This window comes from Ovis aries, chromosome 5, assembly GCF_016772045.2.
Source record: "Ovis aries strain OAR_USU_Benz2616 breed Rambouillet chromosome 5, ARS-UI_Ramb_v3.0, whole genome shotgun sequence".
NCBI classification, from domain to species: Eukaryota; Metazoa; Chordata; class Mammalia; order Artiodactyla; family Bovidae; genus Ovis; species Ovis aries.
In genome coordinates this window covers 98,852,673-98,870,212 of record NC_056058.1, presented here as the reverse complement: position 1 = coordinate 98,870,212, position 17,540 = coordinate 98,852,673, and the positions used below count along the sequence as shown (strand labels likewise).

The 17,540-nt window shown below is 35.4% G+C and overlaps 1 protein-coding gene across 1 annotated transcript in view; it reads left to right on the top strand.

Annotated features, from left to right (window-relative positions):
- SLCO4C1 (solute carrier organic anion transporter family member 4C1) overlaps positions 1 to 17,133 on the top strand; it is a 91,189-nt gene extending 74,056 nt beyond the window's left edge. The window contains exons 9-13 of the mRNA XM_042250792.2: positions 3,524 to 3,677; positions 7,373 to 7,563; positions 9,178 to 9,242; positions 11,737 to 11,874; positions 13,984 to 17,133. Coding sequence (XP_042106726.1) covers positions 3,524 to 3,677; positions 7,373 to 7,563; positions 9,178 to 9,242; positions 11,737 to 11,874; positions 13,984 to 14,144 — 709 coding nt within the window. The 3' untranslated portion in view covers positions 14,145 to 17,133. The remainder of the gene's footprint in view (positions 1 to 3,523; positions 3,678 to 7,372; positions 7,564 to 9,177; positions 9,243 to 11,736; positions 11,875 to 13,983) is intronic.
- The last annotated feature ends 407 nt before the right edge of the window (positions 17,134 to 17,540 follow it).

The window sequence follows — 17,540 nt, the reverse complement described above, 5'->3', positions numbered from 1 at the left end:
CAGGAGACACAGGAGATGCAGGTTTGATCCCTGGGTCAGGAAGATCCCCTGGAGGAGGAAAGGGAAACCCACTGTAGTTTTCTTGCTTGGAAAATTCCATGGACAGAGGAGTCTGGTGGGCTGCAGTTCTTGGGATCTCAAAGAGTCAGACACGCCTGAGTACTCACACACGAGTACAACACTAAATTCAGTTGAAAGGAGATTGTCAAAGAGTATTTCCAGAACTCTGGTAGTTATTAAAATTTGCCATTGTCCTGTATCACCTTGGTAATCTATCTGTAAGATCTTTGGGTCTGTTTTGGTAATCAGTATTGGTTATGGTGATTTGCATTCTACTTTATACTTAGTAAGTACGCACAATATTTTTTCCCTTTATAGCCTAAAGCTGTAATTTCATTGCTTATCTGAAACAGCACCTTAAAGCGGCATATCCATCAAGGAGTTGCAATAGATTTAGGGAAATCTTTGCTTTTTGTAGAAGCATATTTGTAGAATAATAGTTTGGATTCAAATAAAACATTAATGATTAAATTCAGCTATTTGGATTAAACATGTTTCTTATATCTACATATGTATATGTATAAACACACAGTTACGTGCATTTTTAAAATGCTTAAAATATATTTTGTATATATTTAGTATTAAAAATTTTTAAATATTCAATTTTTTAAAATAAAATATTTTACATATTTTAAAAATTTAAAAAATCCATAAACTTAACAAACATTGGCTTTTTTCCTGATAATAGTCCCCCCTTCACTTCATGAAATAAATGTTTACAAATATATAGGCTACAGTGACTAATCCTTGATAATAAGGAATATATTCTATATTTCTTTGTTTCTATGGTAGTTTACATGACTGTCTTAAACTTTGATGTTCTTAGTAATCATTTATCAATAATGTGGGAATTATAAGAATATTTTAATTTAAAAGTTACTGTGTAGAGACTATTTCTAGAGTTGCAGGGATAGTTTTTCTGTCACCTTATTTCTACATATATATTATGAACTAGATGAGAGCAGAGATTGTAATGCTTGATTTCATGAATGGAATCATGCTTGATAAAGAAATCTAGCAGCAGCTGGTAGAATAGATTTGAAGGAGAGGCTCCAAGCAGGAGACGGATTACCTAAAATTGACTCTTTGATCACCCTTTCCTTCAGATTCCCCACTGGTGATCTTCCTGTTCATGTCCTTCTCTTTAATCTATTTCCTGTATGAACTTCGTGTTTTCCACCTACTCTTTAAGTGTCACCGTTTTGCAGTATAGCAGTTACTCTCTGCTAATAGTTAGATAAATCACTCATAAGCTTTCATCCCCAGTGCAAAAAACTTTGCTTTATGGTGGCAGGAAACTTTATTCCCCCCTGACTTCCATTCATTTCCTTCCTTCCTTTCTCTCTTTCTCTATCTTTATTTCTGTCTCTTTATTTATTTTGGATCTACGTCTACTACTTAAGTCTAGCACATAATTGGAGCTCGTTATGTATTCATGAAATACATGAACCCCCAGGACCTCTCTGTACTCTTCCCACTCTTTACGTGGTTGATCTTATCATTCTCGTAGTTTCAGCTACATCCATATGCAAATGGATATTAAGATACCTGGCTCCAGACCAGATTTCTTCACCGAATTTGGGACTCTGAATCTCAATATGCGTTTATAAAACCACACCCATCGTCTCTTCCCCAAAACTAGTTCTTTTCTGCCAAAATGCCAGGTTAGACACTAGGAGTCATTCTTAACTCTTCCATTCGGTTCCTATCTCCAGTCAGCCAAACACCGAATATTACTGATTCTACATCCAAAATATTTCTCAAATCTGTTTTCTTTCCTCAGTATTCTGTTTCAGTTCTACTACACATTGTCATAACTTATTGCCTGGGGTATTGTAATTGCAAACTTTGTATAACTCCTAGGGTTATTTCTTTAAAATGTACTTTTAACAGTGTCATTTTTCAGTCTAAAATACTTGATTACCTTTTCAAAATAAGTTAAAGCCCTTTGTTTCCAACAAGGCTCATGAGGCACTCAATAATCTGATCCATGACTATATTCCGACTGGATTTCCTGTTACTCTCTGCCTTAGACGTCATTCATATTTCTCCATATAGAATGTAGAATGCTGTTTCCCATCCTTATGCCTTTTATCAGCTTCTCTGAAGTACCTTTCGCCTTCCCCATTTACCCAGCTAACTGACTCATTGTTTAAGACTCGAGTAGCAGCCCTTCAACCCTCTTACCTAAACTGTGGCTTGTTTTAAGCATCATTCCTCAGCGCAGGTATCTAAAATGCATGTTGTTGACATCTATAACCACAGTCTATAACCATCTTATTGTATACATTTGGTCCATCTCTTCTCCTGAACTGTGAAATCTTTGAGGATGACAACCACCTTATCAGCTCCATAGTCCCAGTTCCTAGGATAGCGGCTTGCACTTGCTCAGTATATGTTCGTTTAATGAATAAATAGATAAGGGATTGGAGAAAGACCTTTGTCTCTGCATGTGTGCTCAGTCATGTCCAGCTCTTAGCAACCGTGCAGATTGTAGCCCACCAGGCTCCTCTGTCCATGGAATTTTCCAGGCAAAAATACCGGATTGGGTTGCCATTTCCTTCTCCAGGGTATCTTCCCAACCCAGGGATCAAACCTGCGGTTTCTTGTGTCTCCTGCACTGCAGATGGATTCTTTACCACTGCCCCGCATGGGAAGCCCAGCTTTGCCGAGGGTAACCCTTTATATCTTAAAAGAGGCTGCCTCCTATTAAGAGGCAGGATGGAATAACAGTGAACCTGGGAACCAGGAATATTAGATGGCAGAGAAAGTTAAGTCAATTAATTTCTCTAGGCCTCAGTTTTCCCATTGATAAAGTGAGTATGCCCAACATTATAACTGTATTCATCCTTCCAGGTTTAACATTTTACCCGTTCCCTAGAGAAATACCTTGGAGAAGGAAATGGCAACCCACTCCAGTATTCTTGCCTGGAAAATCCCGTGGACAGGGGAGTGTGACAGGCTACAGTTGATTGGTCCACGCAGAGCCAGACACGACTGAGCAACTTCATTGTCTTTCATGTTAGGGAAATACGGTAGTGTCTGGAGCCATTTTGGTTGTCATAGCTATGGGGATGCTACTGACATCCACTGGGTAGAGGTCAGGGATGCTGCTGAAACGTCTTAAAATCCCCAGAACCAGCCCTCCCCAGTCCCCACCAAAAAAAAAAAAAAAAATTATCTGGTACCAAATGAGAAGCCGCTTTGTTTACTCTGCCTATGTTTTTTAAAACATTGACAGACATTCTATTATATAGCTGTTGTTTCTACTTCCCATCTCTTCCACAAGAAGTTAAGCTCTATGTGAAAAGGCAGATATTTTGTTTATTTGTTCGCTAATTAAATAAGCGTTAAGTGAATGAATAAATGACTGAATGGCAGGATACAGCAATGCTTGCTTCTGATCTGTTCATTAAAAGTTATAACGTAGATAATTTATCCATCTTTTATTTCACGCTGACAGGACAGGAGAACTGGGGAACTTGACTGCTCCTTGTAATGCTGACTGTAACTGCCTGCGATCGTATTATTATCCTGTCTGTGGAGGAAATGGAGTCCAGTATTTTTCTCCCTGCTATGCAGGTTGTACGCAGTCTGTTTCCAAAAGACAGCCGAAGGTAACTTGTGTTTGCTCCTTTACTTCCGTGTGCGGCAGTATGTTTATGTATTTCTGGATGCCCTCCTGTCTTCCTCTAGTGGAGCTATGCTACGACCAGTCCCTTCTCCCTGGCCTACCTCCTCCATTCAGAAGCCAGGCATAAAGTTTCAGTCGAGTGAAATGAGTCAGCTCTAGAGCTCTGCTGTACAGCATTGTACCTACAGTCAACAATAATGCATTATGCACTTAGAATTCATTGCTGTTCTTGCCTTAATTTTTAAAAGAGGCCCCAACCACCCCCATGTTTTATGCCTCAGATTCAATTACCGTCATGGCAGTTCCTCACATATATCTTTAAACATCACTTCCGAAATATTATTTACCTTTTTACATTGTTTTATTTTTTTCAACTATACTATATGTCTCTTGAAGTCAGGAAACCTCTCTTATTCTTACTAAGTACATTGTATATGATAAAAACTGAATAAATATTTGTTGTTTTTAATTGATAAATGATGGACACATTAAAAAATATACAAATCACTAACCCATTCTCAAGTGCAAAGTTACTTTTAGTAGTGGATTAGAATGTGTATTAACTTACCTGAATATGATTTATTTTAAATTCAATTAAATAGTTTAAAAAAATTCCATAGAAGTTTGTTGTTCTACATCTACAATCTAAAAATTTTATCTTCATTAAATTTAAAAGCCTTGGGAAAAATAATATTCACATTACTAGTATTACATAATAGGTTATGTTATATATTAACAGATAATGTGATAACTTTGAAAAGATCTGAGGGAAATATATGATACAAAAGACTATAATGAATAAGATACGTAAGAATTATATGACAAAACAGCACAATCTTAGTTATTTGAAATATGGATTAGTGATATGACATTCTTTTTTTTCTATATGAAGATAAGTTTAAGATCACAAAATTACTTCATATTTCTTTTAAATATAAATTTATTTATTTTAATTGGAGGTTACGATACAATAGACCAGTTAGACCTAATTGATATCTATAGGACATTTCACCCCAAAACAATGATTCATATTTCTTTTAGAACTAACATGGATATCTGTGTGTGTGATTATACGTATTTATATGTTCATATATACACACACATAAATATGTCTGTGCATATGTGTACATATCTAATGATTTTGTGTGTGATAAATACATTGAACATTTATCTCAGCAGAGATGTAGGATTTCATTTTTCTGCTGGGAGTAAACTAGAATGTGGGAAAGAATATACATTTTTTTTCATATTATCTAGCTTCAGTTCAGTTCAGTCGCTCAGTTGTGTCCGACTTTGCAATCCCATGAACTGCAGCACGCCAGGCTTCGCTGTCCCTCACCAACTCCGGGAGCTTACTAGATTTTATTTTAAATTTTGCTTGCTAGGTTTAAAAATAGTTGTCTAAGAATATTGAAAATGTGGCAGAAAAATGTGATAAATCATAGCAGATTTAATAGACTTCATTGACATGTGCAGTTTTAATCCTTGGAATAAAACTAATTAATTAGATCACTACAATAAAGTTCCTATAAAAACTTAGGAAAGACATCAGGAAGATTTTTAAAGTCCCAGAACTGAGGGTTATCATACCTTCAAATCTGTGGACATCTGGGGAGGCTTTAGTTTCAAAACAGGTTGAAAAAATTAGGTATTTGTGTCAGTTATAAGGAATCAAATTCCGCAAGTGAGCATGGTACATATCATAGATTCAGAACTATCTAGAAGGTAATGTTCCTTTGAGAAGCAGATAAGTAGGTAGCTTTTTCCTGTATATTAAAATAATCAAAAAATTTCCATAAGTGCTACTGATTAACTTCAATTAGAAGATTATGACAAAGAATTAAATTGTTGGAAGGGTTTTATCCACATATCAAAATGTATAGACACAAATAACATCCTGCACAAGGAAACCAAAATAAATGAATAAATAAATAAGTAAATAAATAAAAAATTCTAATACCCTGAGCACACCTGAAATGGTATTGGTCATTTTGACATGGTTAATTCAATATTTGTATTTGTCACCAAATATTATCATTACCGTTTTAAACAGTAAATTGTCTTCTAGGGATTGTTTTAGAAAAGCAAGTTAGTTTGACTTCCAAATTTTCTATTTTCCCAAAACACCAGTTTGTCCTGGTTTTTTTTTTACGCCCAGATAATCCATGTAACAACTCATTTTTTTTACTGGATTTTTTAAATGAAATATTTTAGATAGGCAAAAATGCATTGATAATGTAATAAAGAACTGTACACGTTTGTTCACAGAAATAGAATATATTTCGTACCAGTGGTCTAAATGACAGAAACAGATGTTAACTAACAGCTAACTATGTTATAGGCAACTGTATATTTTTTTATATAAGGGAGTTGTAAAATTTCATTAGGATAGAAAATACTGTTTTCAGTTTTTCTTCTAAATATTTCTAAAGGTTCCATTATTTCATTATTTGGTATATCTGGTTGCTGAGTCCATAACAGTCATTTTAGGAATGCCACCTCCACATCTGGGTTTCCTGAATCAGTCCCAGGGGTTTCTGGCCTTCGGGGCAATAGAAGCGCTGATTCGCCTTGACTTCTCTAGCTCTGCTCTGACTTTACTGTGGCCTTAAACATAGAAAAAGATTTATAGTGAGGATAAAGTTGAGATGTAAAAAGCCTTTGCACAAAATGATTATGCCTCACTTTTCATACACCTGAATTATTTTCCTACAAAAGCAATACTTGTGATTTTTAAAACATTTTACTTTCCAACATATCATGCTATTATAGTATACATGTATATACATGTGTATATGTGTATACATATATTAAATAGTTAATTTTTTATATGTAAAATAGCCTTTAGGATAATATAATAGCTTCTGTTTTTTGTTTATGGTAAATATGTCACCTTAAGAGGGATGCAATTTGTTTTTTTTTTTTTTTTCAGAAAATTATAGTAAAAAGTTCAGTTGAAAGCAGTATTTTTTTTCCCAAACTCTTGTAATGTATTATTTAATTTTACTGTGGCAATGGTTAAAATTATATTGTGTTCATTCTTTCAAGCTAGCATAGATAGTGAGATTGTCACAATGCATGCTTTTCTTTGTATCATAGTAATGGAAAAGAAGAAAATTAGCAGGAAAACTGTTGGAGCAATTGAATCGTTCTGTTGAAAGCAGTCTAGAACGTGTGTGTGTGAGCACCCCACTGTGTCTGGCTCTGTGTGACCCCATCCTGTAGCCCCCCAGGCTTCTCTGTCCATGGGATTCTCCAGGGAAGGATACTGGGGTGGGTTGCCATTCCCTCTCCAGAGGATCTTCCCGACCCAGGGATTGAATCTGGGTTTCCAGCATTGCAGGCAGATTCTTTAGCATCTGAGCCACCAGGGAAGCCCCCTAGATCATCTAATAGTTATATTCTTGTCAATTTGTCTTATAAGACATGAATCAATACCAGATTACAAATTAAAATCATAGACACATAGTCAAATACAGAGTATTCTACTCTGTAAATATGGTCCCTTGTTTTCACTTGCTTAATTTCTTAAGGGCGATTACTGTTTCTCATCACTGTTTGTTTTTGAATTAAGATTGTATAAGAGTGTTTGCCATATCTAGAAATCACTTAATTTGCAATGATAAAATATGTTTTCAAGATAAGCACTTTCCATATGTTTATGTCTCATATTTCTAGGTATATTATAACTGTTCATGTATTGAAGGGGAAATTGATATAACACCTACTCCATCAAGTGTTAGTCTTGAAGCTCAAGCTGGAAAGTGTTCAAGTCAGTGTAAAAACTTGCCCCCATTCCTTGGCATTTTCTTTGCTGCAATAGTTTTTACCTTCATGGCTGGTACTCCTATAACTGTGTCCATCCTAAGGTATGTGTTACATTGTGAAATTTGCTATCCCTAAGGCAACGTGTTGAATGAAAAAGAAAATGGGCTCAGGGATGCATTTGGGGTTTATATTGACTTTCGGTTCCAGTACTAATTCAGCCCTCACTAGATCATTAGTTCTATGGCATTGGAAGAGCTACCTCATTGAACCTGAGATGTCTGAGGCTTTAATGAGATCGTGGTTGTGAAAGTGTCTTAATGTTACCTACTTGACATCTGTTCAATGCTGTTTTCTCTGCTCCTGTAATGAGGCTTCAGTTGTAAGCTGGGGTTGTGATCAATTGTATTTGAGTATGATGGAAATGGCAGTGCGTTCCACATGTCAGAATCAGAATGACGGGCATTCTGCCTTATACAGTAGGTGCTGTTATAGTAAACCTTCCCATGAACAGTAAAAACGCTGCCTGTCACCGGGCTCTTCACAGTGTTTCACAGTTTCATTGCCTCTTCCTTCTTTTTGTGTGCGTGTTAGTTAGTCATTCAGTTGGGTCTGACTCTTTTATTTTACTTAATTTACTTTTTTAATTGAAGGATTATTGCTTTACAGAATTGTGTTGTTTTCTGTCGAACATCAACACGAATCAGCCATAGGTGTACATATATCCCCTCCGTCTTGAACCTCCTCTTGGTGACCCCATGGACTGTAGCCCCCCAGGCTCCTCTGTTCATGGGATTTTCCAGGCAAGAGTACTGGAGTGTGTTGCCTTTCCCTTCTCCAGGGGATCTTCCCAACCCAGGGATTAAACCCAAATCTCCTGCATTGGGATGTGGATTCTTTATCATCTGAGCTATAAAATAGTTCCTGTTTGCCCTTTTATAAACTCGTCAGCCTTTCTTTTATATTTCCTAACAAACTAGCTTTTTTCCCTCTTCAGTCTTTGCTTCTTGATACTCAGTCACTACCTTTCCACATACTTTTTGACAAATGGAAACTTCAGAGATTTTGTCTCAAAACATTAAGTTGTCTGTTAATATTACACCTATTTTATCTATATCACCATTTACCTACATATTTGTTTTTTAAAGACTGCTTGATCTCCTTTATATCCTGTCTAACTCTCTTGTGTGCTAACATCACGTCTCGTCCATCTTTGAGAGTTATTACTGAAAAGACTTATTGTGGAATCAAATCGAGTATCAAAAACTGTTTTACACTGACTCTAATTTGTAACTATAACTCACAGGTGTAATTTCTGTCTCAGTGTTAGTAAGAGAGTAAGAATTATTTGCTTGCAACTTAAGTCATGTGACTTGTAACATACAGAATAATCAAATAGTCAAGAAGAAATAGTCTGGTTAATGAATGTCCTTTCTCCTTTATGTTTGGTGTTATTCCTACATATTCTGTATATTTGTTAAAACTCATTTGACTCTTTTTGGTATTATTTGCACTATTTTAGTTTAGATAAAATTTTTCTGCTCTTACAGTTCCAGAAAGGTTGACCTGTATATAAGCTGTTATAAATAATTGTTTACTTCTTATGTATAATGTTTACTTTAATCTGGAAATGCTAAGCTCATATAAAAATGAATTTTCTCAAAGAGTAAATATACTATACAACTATTTTTTGTTTCCTATGCATTAAATATCTCCAGGTGTGTTAATCAAAGGCAGCGATCTCTAGCATTGGGAATACAGTGTACCTTGCTTCGATTATTAGGTATGTCATTTTTCTAAGAGCATTGGTAACTGCGGGCTATTTTTATTCCTTACTGTTATTGATTTATGTACTTATAATATGTGCCAATAAAACAATTAATTTATTTGTAATGGACAACTACGTGATTGTCTTTGAAGAAAACTATCTTCCACTATTTAAGATGTATTATTTATATATCACATAAAAAGATATAGACTTTACTTTTTACCTGATTGATTCCCTATTGTTTCCAACTCTGTTGCAAATATAACCCTAAAGGGTATATTATCTTTATTTAAAATATAACATATGATCACCAGCACATTTCTAATAGAGCACAGTAAAAGACAAACTTTTTGTTTATTGACATAAAACCTACTACCAACATAAATTATGATAAAATATTATTTATAGCCATTGTAATTCCTTTTTCTCCCTGTATTTAACTTCATTTGGGACATAATCTTGCATTAGCAGTGAAAAATAATGAGTTTGTATGTTTCAATAAAAACTGCACTGTAAATATTGTGTCTAGTTAAAAATTGATGAAAGAAATAACTTAAGCTCCCCAAAATTTAAGATTCCAGATATAGGAAGAATAATAAGACAGAAACATGTCTTACACATAATTATTTGTGTGTATAATTTTACATATAACATTATACACATAATATTACAATTGTTTATAAAAATGAAAACCAAAAGCAGGGAACATTAGAGATCCCCTAGACTGATTTTCCCCTTTTTTAGATGAATAAATTAAGGACCTGAGAGATTCAGGGATTTGCCTATAGTTGCACAATTAATGGTGAACTCAACATGTTAGTGTGAATGTGTTTGTGCATGTACACTCCCATGCACATACATGTCAGTGTATGTATGTATATACAGTATATATATATATATATATATACGTATACTCACACACCCATATTAGTTTACATGCACACGCATACATATCAGTTCTGTCGCTCAGTCGTGTCCAACTCTTTGTGACCCCATGAATCACAGCACGCCAGGCCTCCCTGTCCATCACCAACTCCCGGAGTTCACTCAGACTCACGTCCATTGAGTCCGTGATGCCATCCAGCCATCTCGTCCTCTGTTGTCCCCTTCTCCTCCTGCCCCCAATCCCTCCCAGCATCAGAGTCTTTTCCAATGAGTCAACTCTTCGCATAAGGTGGCCAAAGGACTGGAGTTTCAGCTTTAGCATCATTCCTTCCAAAGAAATCCCAGGGCTGATCTCCTTCAGAATGGACTGGTTGGATCTCCTTGCAGTCCAAGGTACTCTCAAGAGTCTTCTCCAACACCACACTTCAAAAGCATCAATTCTTCAGTGCTCAGCCTTCTTCACAGTCCAGCTCTCACATCCATACATGACCACAGGAAAAACCATAGCCTTGACTAGACGGACCTTAGTCGGCAAAGTAATGTCTCTGCTTTTGAATATGCTATCTAGGTCGGTCATAACTTTTCTTCCAAGGAGTAAGTGTCTTTTAATTTCATGGCTGCAGTCACCATCTGCCGTGATTTTGGAGCCCAAAAAAATCAAGTCTGACACTGTTTCCACTGTTTCCCCATCTATTTCCCATGAAGTAATGGGACCAGATGCCATGATCTTCGTTTTCTGAATGTTGAGCTTTAAGCCAACTTTTTCACTCTCCACTTTCACTTTCATCAAGAGGCTTTTGAGTTCCTCTTCACTTTCTGCCATAAGGGTGGTGTCATCTGCATATCTGAGGTTATTGATATGTCTCCCGGCAATCTTGATTCCAGCTTGTGCTTCTTCCAGCCAGTCTTTCTCATGATGTACTCTGCATATAAGTTAAATAAGCAGGGTGACAATATACAGCCTTGACGTACTCCTTTTCCTATTTGGAACCAGTCTGTTGTTCCATGTCCAGTTCTAACTGTTGCTTCCTGACCTGCATACAGATTTCTCAAGAGGCAGGTCAGGTGGTTTGGTATTCCCATCTCTCTCAGAATTTTCCATAGTTTCTTGTGATCCACACAGTCAAAGGCTTTGGCATAGTCAATAAAGCAGAAATAGATGTTTTTCTGGAACTCTCATGCTTTTCCCATGATCCAGCGGATGTTGGCAATTTATGTACACATAATACATATGCTGAAGTTTAGGAGACTTATTCCATGCATCAGATATTTATTTTGATTTTTTAAAAATATAATAGTTAATTTCAAAGACATTTATTAGAAAAGCAGTGAACAAAAATATTTCCTTAACTAAATATTAATCCAATACATTAATATTTATTGATGTATTAATATAGATTAATAAGATGTTTATTAAAATAAAAATTTTAATGGAAATATTTAATAATTATATTTAATTATTTTAGAATGTTTTATCTGTGTTTCTTTATATTCCTATCACTTGCACATGAACTGATTGATTTGTAGGATAGACAGATTAATACCTGTTTCCCACTTATGTAGAAAACCCTGTTACTGTAAACTATAATTTTCACTCATGTATCTTACATGTGATTTCTTTTAGGCACCATACCTGGACCTATTATATTTGGCAGCACAATAGACAGCACATGTATTCTCTGGGATATTAACGAATGTGGAAGTAAAGGAGCTTGCTGGATTTATAATAACGTCAGGATGGCCTATATGCTAGTGGCCATAAGTAAGTGGTGACTTCTTGATAACTTTACAGTAAATGGAGTATGACAAGAGAAAGATATCTTATTGTTACTTACTTAGGTTTTGACATGTTTTGGTCCAGGCAGTTGGACTGTGCTTTAGTCCTAAAGCAAAGATTAGTTATCAAAGCATGTTTTAAAAGGCCATGCCTAGAGTCTGTGAGGCACAGCCCAAGATAGGAGGGAGTAACATTTTAGCTGTCCTTGCATCATATATTATATAATTTTCTTTTAACAATTTTTCTCAATTTTTTTGGAACGTATAACAAAAAGCTAAAAGAGAATTCTGAGAAAGTGGAATGACTGTCATTAAGCACCTGGGCTTTGGAGAGCACATAGGGCCTAGGTCAGGATGTATTCTTGGCTCTAACGTACTTCCTAAGAGACCTTTTTATGATATAACAGTTTGGCCGTGATGTTTAACCCGTTTTGCCTTCAGTAGATAAAATTAGAAAATTTGAGAAACAACCTGAGAAGTTGTGCTTAGTTGCTCGGTCATGTCCGACTCCTTGCGACCCCGTGGACTGTAGCCCACCAGGCTCTTCTGTCCATGGGGATTCTCAGGGCAAGAATACTGGAGGGGGTTGCCATGCCCTCCTCAAGCGGATTTCCCAACCCGGGGATTGAACCCAGGTCTCCTGCACTGCAGATTATTTACTGTCTGAGCCACCAGGGAAGCCCATGAATACTGGAATGGGTAGCCTGTCCATTCTCCAGGGGAGCTTCCTGGCCCAGGAATTAAACCGGGGTCTCCTGCATTGCAGGTGCATTCTTTACCAACTAAGCTACCAGGGAAGCCCCTTATTTCTCCTACATGTGTTTAAATTCAGAGTATACTCTCTGAATTTATAATGACAGAATAATAAAGTATCCACTGAAGAAATAAATACATAAATCTAGGAAAACAATGAGATGATAAATATTGACTAAAATGGGCAAAATTAATCTTCCCATCACTTTTACCTGTTAAGAAACATTTTTTATTCAGTGTATTTTTATGTTAAAAAATTATTTAAGTGGTTATGTTTATACTTTTTGACCAAAAATGTAAATAATTAATTTTTCTTTTACCTACTCAGTGATAAATATGAGAATTCCTCCACCAGAAACATATGTACCTTTAAATATTCCAAAAATATTACAATAATAGTACCTATAATTAGTCTAAATATAGAAATGCTTAGCTCAAAGTATTTCTGTTTCTCAAATACCCAGTTTGAGTAAAATATTAATGATTAATATAAATTAGCTACTGCAAAAACTACAATGTGAGGTCATTTAATATATTTAGTTAGCACTTAGATGCTTGTACTATGACCAGAACTAGTTTCTTTAAAGAGAAAGAGCCTCTTTTAAAATTTTTAAAACTTTGGTAAGAAAGGTGATATTCTTTCAAAGAACCCTCAGAGTTCTTTGAAAGTAAATTGGAGCCTGTGATGTGAATCTAAATGTTTAATATTTTAAGTTGATGCTTAAAGGTAAATATTAAGTATTGAATATTATATATTCCCAAAGACACTTTCTCCTAAGAACTCTGAAGCTTTTTTTATTTTTAGAATTACTTTTCATCATGGACACAAAAATGTTGCAACTGTTTATTCAGGTGCAATGATGATGTAAGCTATCAGTATCTTTCCTTGGTTAAGAATGCACATGCTGTGTATGCTATGCTATGCTGAGTGGCTTCAGTCGTGTCCGACTGTCTGCAACCCCATGAACTGTAGCCCACCAGGTTCCTCTGTCCATGGGATTCTCCAGGCAAGAATAGTGGAGTGGGTTGCCATGCCCTTCTCCAGAAGAATGTACAATCATAGCCAAAAATAGAATAGTTATTATATATTTTCATTGTTTAGAAAAATAAGACTCATTCACTGATTTGTAGACAATGTTCTATTGAAAACTATCACCTTTCTTACTAAAGTTTTAAAAGTTAAAAAAATAAAACTAATTGCCTGTATACTCCTTTTTTTTTACATGAAAGTGAAAGTTTCTTTATGTAGTGAGATTCTATTCATGAAGAATTTTCAATGAGGATCAATTTTTGTAATATTTAAAGCCTAAAATCCATGATTAATTATTGTTTTTCTATGTAGGTGTTATTTGTAAAGTTATCACTGTTTTCTTCAATGGACTTGCAGTCTTTTTGTATAAACCGCCACCATCAGTCAAAGATGTGGCATTTCAAACTCAGAATTCAGTTTTGACTACGGTTTCATTAGAATGTGATCTCAGCAAAGCAGGGAATGACGGATGAGACAGCAAAAGAGAAGATTGAAAATTGGCCTGCATTTGTAAGAATGCATGTTATCATTGCAGCATTAACTATCCAATATGGACAATCATAGTTTAGAAATTGTTTTTTTATAATTAAATGTGTTTCCTGTGTATGTGTGAACTCTGAATTTGTTTTTGTTTTAATATAAGAAACAGACCTGTGCCTTCAAAGCGCATCAAAAGCCTCAAAACACACACACACACACACACACACACATAGATGAAATCCTCAGCTAATAAACAATACTAGAAAGAAAAAGCCAATGTTTAGTTAACAGTTTATATTTTAAAACCAAAGCGATGTTTCTATCCCTCTTACAACTTATTTTATTTTAATTATCGTTGTCAAAAGTTTGGCCTTTTTAAGAAAATTCATGGTGTAAAAATTTAAATATATCTAGTCTAAGTTCTAAGTTTCAAGAACTATTATTGGAAGAACATGAATTTAAAACCATCTAAATAATATTATTTGTTTTTAAATTTATATGTACTAGTCTGTCCTTGATTTATTATAGACAGTTAGTGAACTGTTAGAATGTTGGTTAATTATCTTTTTTGTGTCCCAGTACATAGTGCATTCAGAAATATTGGCATTCTATACACATAACTTAACTTTAACTCAAGAATTCCAGGAAGTGATTTGTTGATATTGCTGATTTTTAACATTTTTATTATTCTGTGATAGTATTATTCAGTTCCATGTCTTCCAGAGGATGGTGCCAGCTTCAGTAAAGTGCCAATTAGATAGGAAAATATTTCTTTTAAAAAAATGGCTTATGTCCATTGTATTGATTTTCTTTAAAAAGCTTTCTTCATGAACTTATGATCAGTGTTTATATACTCAGTAGCTCAACTTTTCTCGTTTGAAAAACAGATCACCTAATATATTACTTATAGCACATAAGCAGTGCTTTGCTTATAGTAGGCATGTATTATTGTTTGGTTAAAACATTAAACTCTACTTTTAACTAATCTGTTTATTTAAAGATTAAGTATTTCACATATATAGCATTATAATTCCATTTTTTCAGCTCAGACTTAAGCTAACTTTGTGTACTCAGAATTGTGGAGGAAATACATCGGTAAACATCAATAAAAGTAACTTCTACCTGGTCAAGAACTTTACTGATTAAGAAAACAGGTAGCTGTTTACAATCAGCGTTATTGAGTAACGAAATGGGTAAAGGCCTGATTGGAGACCAGGATCAGAAGCACTAGTAATTCACAGAGTTTTGAAGAATTATATTTTGTAGTAATTGGTGGCCAGAGGCGATTCAAGAATTGAGTAGCATTTATAGATTGAGATGCAAGAAGGAATGAATTTGAAGTGAGGCAAGCAAGCACACGTGAATATTAGGGAATTGGAGGAGCAGTGGGTCACTCATCAGAGAGACAGATCTACTTAAACTAGGAACACGTAAGCACCAAAGGCTGAAGCCAGAGTGGGTGGCCAAAACCCAGGTGCTTGAGAAACAGGAAATGTGTAACAACCAAAGAGACAGTGCAAGGTAGACAGGGGTACAAACACGTGGTACTCCCAATTCAGAAGCAGCCTCCCTCCTACCCAGCCAGACGCATTTTAGCTTACTGTTTATTTTTAGTTCGGCTGCGTGGGTCTCCGTGGCTGCTCAGGTGTTTCCCTGGTTGCTGGGGGCAGGAACCGCTCTGCAGTGGCAGTACTCAGGCTTCTCATTGGGGTGGCTTCTCGCAGAGCATAGCCTCCTGGATGCACTGAAATACTGCAGACCCGGGCTCTAGAGCAGAGGCTCAACAGTGGTGGTAGACGGGCTTAGTTGCTCCGTGGCACGTAGGGTCTTCCCGGACCAGGGATTGAACCCACGTCACCTGCATTGGGAGGCAGATTCTTTATAATGAGTCACCAGGGAAGTGCCACTCAGACATATTTTAAATGTTTCTTAGAGCTAAGGCTAAAGGCAGATTTTAGGCTTTCTATATCCTGTGTGTGGGGCTTCCACAGTGGCTGAGTGGTAAAGCATCTGCCTGCCAGTGCAGGAGACGTGGGTTTGATCCCTGGGTTGAGCAGATTCCCTGGAGAAGGAAATGGCAGCCCACTCCAATATGCTTGCCTGGAAAATCCCATGGACAGAGGAGCCTGGAGGGCTACAGTTCCAGGGTGTTGCGAAAGAGTCGGGCACGACTTAGCGGCTAAACAGCAGCAATCCTATATGTGGAAACTAGGAGTTGAGTGGAAACATTTTCTAGACGTAATATAACAGCAAATCCTCAGTAACTCATTTATAGAGTGGAAACAAAAACTATAAAACGTATTAGTCTAAAGCCACTTGAGAGAAAAGAAAAAAATCACGCCACTCATAGAAATAGTTGAATGAATAAGTCACTAAATGATTGGCATTCACAATGACTTTTAGTTATCAAGGGTTTCACTGTGTTCAGCATACTCAATTTTATGGGATGATAAACATTCTTACAAAATTTGTAATGAAAATGATTAAAGTGAAAATAATTTTGGCACTTGAAAGAAGTCAGACTCATTTATAACATACATATTTACCAAGAATACCTCCTCTTACGCTAGGGCAATATAGACACTACTATAATTTTTAAACATTGTTTATTCTTTTGGAGTTACCTAGATTATATGAATTGGTGTAATGCTACTTTCAGAACATAATTTTTTATAATATGTATTTTTCACAATTTATAATGATTTTTAAGTTTGTAATTTTTTATACATAATTGAAGGTATGTCTTAAAATTTAACATTTGAATTTTCTTAATTGTAGAAAATACAAATGTAAAACCTTTATATATGGAAAGAACTGTACAATTGTTTAGCTGTGTAAATTGGAGGAAAATGCAAATAAAATTTTAGCTCTATTTTTTCCATTTTTATTATAAATAATTATGTAAAATCTATATATTTTTAAATATCAATATGTTTGTACTTGTTTAAGTGTTTAATCTTATTAAAGTCACAGATTTTAAAATATGATTTATCTCTGTTTATGTATACACGCACATTTGTTGGTTGGGAGAGGGAAAATCTGACCTGTTGAACTTGCGAATGTAATTTAATGCAATGATTTCTGCTGTCTCAGTGGATGTATTTAATTCAGTATAAGCCATTCATTGTGAAATATATACTAAGATTCTTTCACACAACAGTTTCCATGTAAGGCAGATGAATATATAGGATTGATATAATACGGGTATGTGTTACAGATGGTTTGTTTTGAAGTATCTGACACCAAAAGTAATGTGTCTTCAAAAGGTTATACATTTAATTCATCATGGATTATCAAAATACTCAGTATAATATCTTTAAAGCATTGGTCATTAACTTGAGATGTAATGATATTTTCCCTTCACTTTAACACATTCAGGTTCCTTTAGC